Source organism: Ischnura elegans, chromosome 2 (genome assembly GCF_921293095.1).
Source record: "Ischnura elegans chromosome 2, ioIscEleg1.1, whole genome shotgun sequence".
Taxonomy (NCBI): domain Eukaryota; kingdom Metazoa; phylum Arthropoda; class Insecta; order Odonata; family Coenagrionidae; genus Ischnura; species Ischnura elegans.
Window position 1 is genome coordinate 36,857,481 of NC_060247.1, and position 11,427 is coordinate 36,868,907.

At 36.7% G+C, this 11,427-nt stretch overlaps 1 protein-coding gene across 3 annotated transcripts in view; it reads left to right on the top strand.

Moving 5' to 3' along the window:
* The window catches only part of LOC124153612 (lateral signaling target protein 2 homolog), a 106,079-nt gene extending 94,652 nt beyond the window's left edge, over positions 1 to 11,427 (top strand). For 2 of the 3 annotated variants that reach the window (XM_046526895.1, XM_046526896.1), the window contains exons 9-11: positions 519 to 811; positions 3,165 to 3,400; positions 9,511 to 11,427. In XM_046526895.1, the coding sequence (XP_046382851.1) occupies positions 519 to 811; positions 3,165 to 3,400; positions 9,511 to 9,648 (667 nt within the window). In that variant the 3' untranslated portion in view covers positions 9,649 to 11,427. The remainder of the gene's footprint in view (positions 1 to 518; positions 812 to 3,164; positions 3,401 to 9,510) is intronic. The other variant, XM_046526897.1, reaches the window with a different exon arrangement.

The window sequence follows — 11,427 nt, forward strand, 5'->3', positions numbered from 1 at the left end:
TGTATATTTTACATAGCATTTAGAAGATTTGATAGTTTCTAAGTAGAGATGTAATTGAAGTCTTGAACTTACATTAAAGGTTTACATATTTTTGTCATTCATAAAGATTTTCTGTTTCATTTTCATATCTTTTTTCTTTCGGGTTTTTTTTCATAAAATAACAATACATCCTGTAGAATAATAACTCAAAGAATTAAATGGCTAATTAATATTTAGATCCACAATGGAGCAAAAAATTTAAATTAAATGCCGTTATCTGTGTGTTTAAGTCAAAGTTAACAATTAGTTGGTAATCTCTCTACCTTTCAATGATTAATTGAATTGAAAGATGAAAATTGAAAACACTTTGAGCAATAATTATTTGAACTAAAGTCATAAAATGTCACTGATGGCATGCCGACTGAATAATGCATTCCCAAGTTTGAAACGTTGAAGAAATTAAGTGCATGTTGTTGTTTGCAGTGTCAATGAATTAGTTCTTGCACAATATGAATTATTTCCAATTTGAATGTTTACAGGTCAAGTGAAGATTTAGTGCACCGACTGTTTGTTTATGTGGCCGGAGTTGCGGACCAGTTGCAGACCAACTTTGCTGGGGATCTCAGAAATATACTCAAGTGTGTGTTCTTGGTGAACTCGAGTCCAATTGTGCCCCAAGAAGAAGAGGAGAAGAAAGGGGAAAAGACGCCCTCGGAGGGAAACGGGAGCGAGTCTGGTCCAGGGAACCAAGAATGTAATGGTGAGGTCACAAACCATGGAGAGAGAGTTTCCGATAATGTCATTGAAGAATTGTCTGGTGAATCAGTGGAAGGTATGATCTGGCATAGTTGGTGTTAAGTCCACTCAGCCTTGCATTAGCATGCGTCTTCCTTGTGTGAACGTTTGCCATTTCAAAGATTGTTATGCCATGCTGTTGTGCTGCTCTACCAAAGCTTATAGCGAACCTTTAAGCTTAAACTTGCATACAGATTTACTGTTACCTTTGAAACGATCTCTTCCTGATATCTTGCACGTGTATTCATTATTGCCATCTTCATCAAGAGTCAACATCCTGAGACTGGTTGAATACAGTCTTCTGATCAATTCTTCTATGTGCTTTATAATTAATTATATTCTGTTTTGTTTTAAGTTAATAATGCGTAATGATTCTAGGTATAAATTTAACATAGTTCTGTTTTAAATCCTTCACCATTTGCTATACATATGTACATATATCTCATCCAAGGTCTGGTTTTATGAACTTCGTAATAACCTAAGACCCAATAGGTAGTGTCTTGAATATTAAACAATGACATAGCAGTTATCTTGCTTAGAGTCTTTGGTAAATTAAACTTTTAGAGCTTATTTAGGCAGTTGATGATTACTCTGTTACATATTTATTTCAAATGATGTGTCCATTCAAGGGGGATATTTTGCACTTAATTAATTCGCCTAATTTCCAGAAATTCTTCAAAAAAAACATGTTGAATTTAAGCTTCATTCTTTGCATTCAGAGAAGTTTTGTTCTTATTTCAAAACAGTTAAAGTGAAGTATCATTATCAAAACACCTATTTTATCAATGGAAAGGGTGCAAAATATGGGTAGAAAGCATGGTACAGAAACCAAAACCAAAAATATCAATTCAGAATCACCTTGTATGCTTTATCTGTCTTTATTTCATAATACATACAGGTATATATGCATTACCGTTTCAAAGTTAATCATAAACATATCTGTCTACTCAAAGTTAGCAGAATGCATATCTGCTGTCAGAATATTACTTACATTGACTGTTACGTAGGTATAGCCTGATACGATGCATTCGTTGAAAATTTTTCAGATTTGGAAACAATTTAAATGAACTATCATTATCAAAACAACTCTTTGCATGCCATGCATGAAGGTGCATGATACAATTGTTATTATCGCATGCTTTTAGGCATGCTGGCTATAATATGTAAATCATTCACTAGCAAGTAATTACATCAATCAAAACAGATGTATTTGCTCATCCTTGTGGTGAACTTGCATTATTTAATTGCAAAAATTGTACAGAAATATATTTCATTAAATTTTTTAAATCTTCTATGTAAAAGTTGAAAGGTCTAATACCACAAGTAATGGGTTTTCTAACAGCTTTTTGTATGGCTGGAGAAAGAAAGTGAGATCTTTCCCCTAGCCCTTCCCTTTCCACCTTTTTTTTGACATAAATTGAATGAGTGTCATTTCCAACTGTGAGTCAGTTCTTGGTATTAGTTCTCAGACTGGTTCTTGGTTCCGATTTTTAATCAAGCTATTAATGATTTTCTTTTCAGCTTCATTAGAAACACATAAAACTGAAAATCAGGTTATCTCATGAGTGATTGGTTCCACAGAATCTTTCTTTTTAATTTGTGTTATATAAACTATATACAAGGAAAGTTTTGTTTTTGCACAAATAATTTCACTATTTATTCTTTTTGCTAGTGGTTCCAATTCTGGCTCAAAGCTCAAGAACTTATAGAACCGAGAACTGAAGAGCCAAACTAACGTACCCCTAAGCCAATTCCAGGAATATGAAAATGCATGTTGATGAATAGTTGACCAATTTTCTTATATGTATTACTGAATGTGATGTAGCTATAACTTGAAAAAGAAAGAGACCTCTATTTTTTTATTCGATGCCTACTACTTGAGCTATTTATGGTGAAAAATAAGGCCTTTCAAAGATAAATTGATGCCACCACGAACTACCATGAACCATGAACTAATGCTTACCATTGCACCGCTTCTTAGCTACTCCTCAGTGTAGTACATGGGTCTTACGTGGTTTGTTGTTGTTTGCACTTTTGTTACCCATTCATTCTCTCAATTTTATATAAAATCTGAAGATTCAAACATAATGGAATGGAATTTTTCCATACTGAAATAATTACTCGCAGTTTTCCTTTATTACAATTAATTTCCACGCTTATGCCTCACATGTTCTTCATGTACTGTAGCATTTTTTAATTTTTTTAGGGAGAGGCTGATTGATGATTTTTTTGCCATAGCTTGCTTCTATTAATCTTCCATTCAGAAAATTCTTGTTGTATAGAGCAATTTTGGGTGGAGTAAACAACCCTATTTAGGGATAGGAAAAGAACTGAAGCCAAAATACTTATACAGCTAATGGAATGATTGGTTAATATTCTTTTTATTATAGAACATACAAGATCAAGACCTCCTAATGGCATTCACGTGGAAAATGCAGAAGAGGCTCTTTTGTCATCCATGCCATCTTCATCAGTGAATGGTTTGGATGAAGGGGAGAATATGGAGAGTAGAACTGTGGAACTGCCTCCTCCGTGGGTTCCAGATGAAATGGCTCCGAGGTGCATGTCCTGTGAAGCTGTCTTCACAGTCGTCCGTCGTAGGCACCACTGCCGAAACTGTGGAAAGGTATGATTTAATGACTTTTATTAGCATTTTTCACCATCAGGAGCCAGACACAGCCTGGGCGCATGTTGGGGGTGGTGGACAAGTTGAAACAAAATGGGCACAAGGGAGTTGAGGGGGTAAAGAATATCACTTCATTAGTGGTGGGTTCCGGGGGAATTTCTCTAGACTTGTGGAAAATAACTTTGCAAATTTGTGCGTTTTGAGGCTTTTTTTAGTCAAAATATATTAATTAAAAAGTTAAGTATATGCATATGTCTTTGCAAATCTTCCTTCTCGACATCATATCTATTAGAAAAACAATATCTAGAAATGACTTTTAAAGTCAATAATTTTTTTAATCAATTGTTTATTTATTGCTACAAAAGTCCTAACTGTGACAGCTCGTAACCCTATCAGCCAGGTTATCACTCATTGATTAGCCCATCCTCTCCTAGTCTGGGGCATTCATTGGTTGTGTGCAGATGGGCAGTTATCCCACGAAGTTACTAGTTTTTCAAATTGTTTAGTGATTCCATCACCATCACCTGTGAATGAGCGTGACTGGCAGCTGAGTTTGCTATACTACTTTTTCATGCAGAACAATATTTTCCTTTAACCTAGGCGAAGATGGGTTTTGATAGCTGAAACAGTAAAATTAGAGCAAAAACAATGTCCATCCAAGGTACAATCCATCACTTTTATTTTTTTGAAAATTTTCCAGCCAGGACGTGTCCCAGCAAGCTTGGCCAGTCCTGTCAAAAGTCATTCCTCTAAATGTGATAGTTAATGGTTTTTTGTTTTATCTTCTCCAAGTATCATTATTATAGCTGGCAATAAAAATATCGAAGTGAATGAGGAAGGCACATTAATTCTGCATATTGTAAAGTCCCCAATGCTGCTATTGCTCTGTCATCAATAGTCAATATCCACACAATTCCCAGTCAAGCCACATTTTTACCCTATGATTTCTGGCTTCTAACTTTTTCCTTGTGAAATCTTTTGTTGTGTGTTTCTATCCCTTTCTGTAATCATATATATATATACATACTTAAGGTGAGGTGGGGTAAGTGCGACTGCGGGGTAAGTGCGACTGCGGGGTAAGTGCGACCCCCCTTCAGGAAAATCGTATTTCCGTTCTCAAAGCAGGTGGCGGTCGTGCAACATATTCTACACATAGTAATGAAACCAGAGCCAACGACTTTGTAATACTTATCCCTTAATTTCTCGTTCCACATGCTTAGGAAATATACCCGTCCGTTCATCTCGTAGTCTTAGTTGGTGGTGAGGAGACGCTATACCGTAGTTCCCTCTGAATCAATGCATCGGAGGTGTTAGGTAAGAACTATATCTTGTTTTCTCTTCTTCATGGATTGGTTTTCCTTGCTTTACTTTAAATTTTGGAACTCGGGTCATTATATTTAGTTTAGATGGGGGGTCGCACTTTCCCCGTCGTAACCATCCATTCCTACCTTTCGGGGCAAGTGCGACCCCGTTGCCTGGGGTAAGTGCGACCCCCTGTCGCACTTACCCCAGGCTACGATGCTGAAGTATGGGTTGAATTTTTAGTTTCTGACTAACAGTTCTTGCGTTAAACTTTTAGTTTCTGTCTGGCAGTTCTTGCGTTAAACTTTCTTAAATAAATGTTGCAAAATACCGAAGTTTATAAAACTAGGTCTTTTAATTAGAGTCCTCTCATCAACGTTTATTTTGAAGGTTTATCTGATAAAGATAGCTTACTTCAGTTTGTTGATTGATTATGATAGGGCATTGGATATCATGTCTTCTGACGAGGAGGATGTAGACGACATGGTATTAATGCCTGAAACAAGATAGCATGAGTCGAAAAAGCTTAACAAATTCGGTGACTAACATCCACAGTGAAGATTGGATTCTGGCTAGATTCAGCAGCAAAAAGTCAGTTGCTCACTATGTAGGGAAAATTCTGGAGATTAATGAATAAGGTGATGCCGTGGTTTTCTTTTTGAGGATATTTTTTGGAACTGAATTAAGTTTCACCTGTCCACGGAATGAGGATTCCAGCGAAATACCTAGGGAAGATCTCTTCTTATTCTTCTTCCTAGCGTTTGTCCCGCGCTATTGCAGGGTCCGCTGTTCTGCAAAGTCTTCTCCACTTGGCTCGATCCAGGGCTTCTACTGGCGTGGCGTTGATGGTCTTCATGTCCGCCTTAATTTTGTCGAGCCAGCGCATCTTTGGTCGTCCTCGTGGTCGGCGTCCTTCAGTACTCAGCCACATTGCTGTTTTGGTCACGGAGTTCTCATCACTACGCACCACATGCCCACACCACCGTAATCGAGCCTCCCGCATCTTGTCTGTGATCGGTGCAACTCCCATTCTTTTCCGAATGTCTTCATTCCTGATGTGATCCAGGCGGGAGATGCCTAGGATCCATCGCAGCATCCTCATTTCCATGACATGCATGGCCTGTTCTTGATTTGCTGTGGCTGGCCAACATTCTGCTCCATATAGGGCCACTGGGCGGACAACGGTCTTGTATACTTTGGCCCTGAATCGTTATGGCATTCGACGGTCGCACAATACGCCAGTCACTTGGCGCCATTTCAGCCAGGTTGCATTAATTCGAGCTCGTGTGTTGGCGGTTGTGCTTCCATCGTTGCTGATGACAGAGCCCAAATATTTAAACTTCTCGACCTTTTCAATGTCCTCGCCGTCGATGCTTATCGTGCCATCGGTTTGAGGTCCACACTCCATGTACTCAGTCTTCTTGGTGTTTAATCGCAACCCATAGTTGTCGAGTCGTACCTTCCATAGTTGAGTTCGCTGCTGTAATTCGGGTCTGGTGGTGCTGGCAAGGAAGACATCATCGGCGAACAGTAGTGACCAAGGATGTGATTCTTGGAGACAGGCCGTAAGTAAGTCCATGCACAGGATGAAAAGGAGCGGAGAGAGGGCCGATCCTTGGTGGACGCCAACAGTGATTGGGAAAGGCGGTGATATTCCTGTTGGGCAACGGACGGAGCTGGTGACGTTGGTGTAGAGAAGCTTCACCCATGACACATAGACTTCAGGGACGTCGTGAGATCTGAGGGCATGCCAGATAAGGTCGTGTGGCACGCGATCGAAGGCCTTCTCCAGATCAAGGAAAGACATATGCAATGGCTTGTTTTTCTCTCGGTGCCTCTCCAAGATCAGCCTAGCTGCGTGTATTGCGTCTGTTGAGCCACTCCCCTATACAAATCCACACTGGTTGGGTGTGATGTGAACAATGTGTCTGAGCCTAGCATCAATCACTCTTTCGAATATTTTCATGGCGTGGCATAAAAGCCGGATCGGGCGGTAGTTGGAGCATTCTGCGATGTCGCCTTTACCCTTCCAGATGGGCACAGACACAGGGAAGATGTTGTAAAAATATTACCGAAGCCCTCTGTCGGCCGTCGAGGAAAGTTAACGTTTTGCCTATCTTTCTCGGGGTAAAACTTAAAATAAACAAATAAATATTCAATGTTCAATTGGTTGAAGACCATGAGTTTTTCTTCATTTTGATTTTTTATATTAATAACGTAAATTACATTAGAGAAGAAATTCTTTGTTCATTACTATCTAGTTTGTATTCAGATTTGTTGTCATGTTCAAGATTTATAATTTTTTTGTTTTTTATTATTTATTCAGCTTTTATGCACACTAGATATTTTAAACACACTTTTGAATTAATGTTTAACAGTTGAATACTGTTACTATCATTAAAAAAACACATTGAACAACAATTCCTTACTGTGCCATAATTAACCAAAAAACGCGAAAAAAAATCTACTTACATTACCTAAGATAAAAGTTGATTTCTCAAGAATGGTTGAATATAATTTGGTACTTTAAAAAGCAATGTACAGCTGAATTTCTGGGCAAATCGCACTTACCCCATGTGCCGCGTAATGTATAAATATATTGCACATCAGCCGTGGGACGCACTTGCCCCATGTACGGGGTAAGTGCGATCCCTCTACAAGATTGTAAGTAAAAATTTATAAAACTTACCACTTTACAGAGAGAGGATTTTTAATCTAATTATCATTTTCAGTGATTCACATACATATTAGACATTGAATCTCCTGTTTTTAGCTAGCCTAGAAAATTTTCCTAAGCTAGTTAAAGTTGATGTATGCTATTTAGGGGTCGCACTTACCCCACCTTACCTTATATTGATATTTTACTTGCCCTGGTGGGGTTGTCTGAATTCTTGAATTACTGAAATATTTCTAGATGGAGAAAAATGAATGAATTGATGGTATTTCTAATGTGTATTACTACCCATTTGATTTAAACGCATATTTTAAGTGATACTAGCAGATTTTCAATCGGTTGGGAAAATTTATTTTCAATTCGTTATTCGCCAGCCATTAAACAGCCGTAGATCACGTGTATTAATTTCCAATGTTTTTACCTCTACGATTACCCTTACTTTCATGTGCCTAAATTGATTTCACATGGTCCAAAATAATATTTAAGCATGTATTAAATTTCGCCCTGAAAGAGAAATTAAACCAGAGCTCTTATGACATCACTATTTAATGAAGTGTTTGGCGACTATCATGTTTTCTTAATTTAAACTTAAGAGAGAATGACTGAATGGGGAAGATTTTTCTCATAGTAACTTATCTTTCACTTTCATCTACCAAATTCTTTTGTTACATTTCAATTTTGGGTCATGAGTAGGGGACCCTATTCTTAGACCTGGATTTCAGGCATTTCCCATGTTATACTCTTGCCAGGAACTCTCAATTAAAAATTGGTTTAGCTGATGCACGTGCTCTACACTATTAGCAGCCCACTTGTGTTCAGTTTTGTTTGAATTAAAAAGATGAACTCCTGGTTTTTTTTACCCAGATGATTATTATCAGGGCTGGGCAGTAATTCAATAACAAGTATTTTAAAATACGTATTTGAAATACATTTGTAATTTGTATTTGGTATTTCAAATAAATAACCTGAATGTCACTTTGTATTTCAAATACAGATTTTTGGTATTTTTCTAAAATAAAAATATAAATTTTTTAATACTTTTAAAGTAGCTCTGATAACACTGCTGTAACATTATGCTTCAGAGATTACTTCATTTTCGTGAGAATCGTTTTCTTCATGCTTGCAACCATGTATCGATAACTTGCCAAGGCAGGTTATATTTTTTTTTAATCTCCTACTTTCCATGTAAATGTATTTTAATAGGTATTTAAAATACTATTTTGTAGTTTGTTTTTCAAATACCCAAGCAGGGTTCCCACTCAACCGTGAAAATCTTAAATCCGTGAATAAGCCGTGAATTTCGTTTGCCATGAAAAAACCTGGAAAAAGGAAAAGTGAATTTCATCATTAGACCTTAAAAAATCTCTCAAACTTGATTTTAGAACTATGATTGACAGATCAAAAGAAAAATCGAAATGTCCCTCACATTTCAACATCAGTCACGGGCAGACACTGTCCACAAATTTATCTGCACATGTATATTCAAAGCGCAATTATTGGTCCTTGCGCCATGATGACACATTGACCGTAAGCCTGTACCAAAGCCGGAAGACGGGTAACCAAAGTATTCATTAACCCTGGCGAAAATTCAGACGCTTCTTAACTTCCCTGCCACCCTACTTCCTCCATTTTCCCGCTCACAACCTTTAGCCGGAGCTGAATTTTGCTATCGATAGGTGATATCATGAGAGATAGACACTTTCATTGCTGCGTTTGCATTCATGGCGTCTTTCGCGTTTCGTTAATTTTTAGTTAACATGCAGCCGATGATTGTTAAGTGATCAATATTTCTCCCTAAAATTCCTTATCTACAAACCGTAAATTTGACAACATCTAGACCATGAAAACCTGGAAAAAATTGTGATTTTTATATTTTAGCTTGAATGGGAACCATGCCAAGTCAAAAAGTATTTTGAATGTTGTATTTCAAGTACATTTGGAGCAGCATTTTGGTTTTCAAATATGTGCTCCTCAGCCTGTATTTTGCCGAGCCCTGATTATTATATCCCAACGCTTCTAAGTATTTAACTATTTACCGATGAAAGAATGTGCTTTTCTTGTTGGAGAAATTCTAGATGATGAACCTCAGCAAAGAGGGTATACTCATAGTGACTGTCAATTTCTTACTTTTCAGGTGTTTTGTGCAAGATGCAGTTCAAATTCAGTTCCTTTGCCACGTTATGGACATGTGAAACCAGTGCGTGTTTGTAACCGATGTTTTATGTACCAGGTGACTCCATTTACAATTGAAGAAATCCCCTCTCGCTCCTGAGAACACTGCCTTGTGTGAAGTTAACCAATGGAAGTTGTTGGGGTTTAATTTGATAACATTGTGCCTGAAAAGCTTGTGAGAGTTGAAGTTAATACTGTGAGACTTATTATTTTAATACAGATATCATTAAAAAAACTAGGAATTGCCACCCTTAAAATTTACTGAGAATTAAGAAGAACTTTATTTATTCATGATATACAGCAAGTACTTTACAGATCTTTGAAAAAGATATACATTTAGTCAAATTTCTAACCATATTAGCTACCCATATTACTGAGGGAAGATTCGGTATTTGAACCGAAAGTAAGCAATAAGTGCTTTTGATGCTAGAAGCTCTTCTAAGAGTGATTTGGGTACTCATTATGTAAATGAAGTGGATATATATTGACTTAACTGGATATTTTAATGATGACATTTTAAATTTTTATATGCTCTGAATTATCAGGTATAAAATTTAATCTTTACAGTTCGATTTGTGGCTGTTTTCTTCCACTATTCATCATGTTGGTTTAAGTAACATGAAGCATTTTCAACTCATGCAGTAGCCCTTGGGTTGATTTTTTTCATCGTTAAGATTCTCTGGATGTAATAAGCACATTATAGGCCTAATTGGCTTTATTGTGATTTCTGAATATGACAAAATTTCTAATTATTTCATCAAATTTATTACTTATCGGTGTACCCAATAGAGTTGGAGTTTAACTACCTAATCTGTAATTTAATCAATACATTTCAAGGCTCTAGCCAGCTAGGGGGCTCAAGGAGTTGAAGGAGCCAATTTCCTTTTGGAGGTACAGTCATAAATGTACCGTCTTCAATGAACCCCTCCAACCTTACCGAATGCACTCCCCAAAGCAAATGAAGCCCCCCTGAAATTTTTTTTCTGGCTACAGTCTAGGTAGCCTGGGAAAATATGTCTGGGGGGCTTCTGGGTCTTTGTATACCGTACACCTATTCTTCTCATATGCCTTTTGAAAATTATAAAGTACATACAGTTGGTACCTAACACTACCACTAATAGGAAGTTGTCCATTGATCCAGTGAATTTCCACACATTATGAACTAAAGGTGAAAATGCAATTGTGATATTTTATATAAATACTATGTATCTATACATAAGTCCATAAGCTTAATTTGCTGTGATTTAAATGAAGATTAAAATGCCTTATTATTGAATAAAGTGTACACATTAAAGTACATAATACTTGTTGGAAATTTGGCCCATATATGCTGTCATTCCGTGGTCTAGTTACTAGACCATCATTTTCAATTGATTGTCATTGCTGCACCTGGCTCAAATATTTTTGTAGCTTTGTCTTGTTGGGATGCAGTCCTTAAATTATTTCTTTTGGTTAATCATATTTGGTTAACTTGGTGATTACAGTTATTTTAAGTGAAGCATATACCTAGTAATTTCAATATTATAATTTTGTTATTACATTTATAGTTTTAAATGCACAAAAGTCATCCTTAGATTTTCAAGAATATTTTTATTTTAATATAAATGCATGATTTTTAGGTGAAAATTAAAGCTTTTTTCAAAGAGGTGTATGATTTTTTGACAATCAAAGCATTTATGTAATGCTATGTAAATTTATCTGTCTTAAACGACATGTATTTGTTTTGATTTTGCCTATATTAGGTAAATATGTTATGGTTAGTGAATTAAGCAAACAGCCTTTTTTTTGAGCTGGCCCTTCTAGCTTTCAAGAAAACATTGTATTCTGGGTAATGTACGTTTGTAGTTGTCACTAATAAATTATTACAGTTACAACTGCA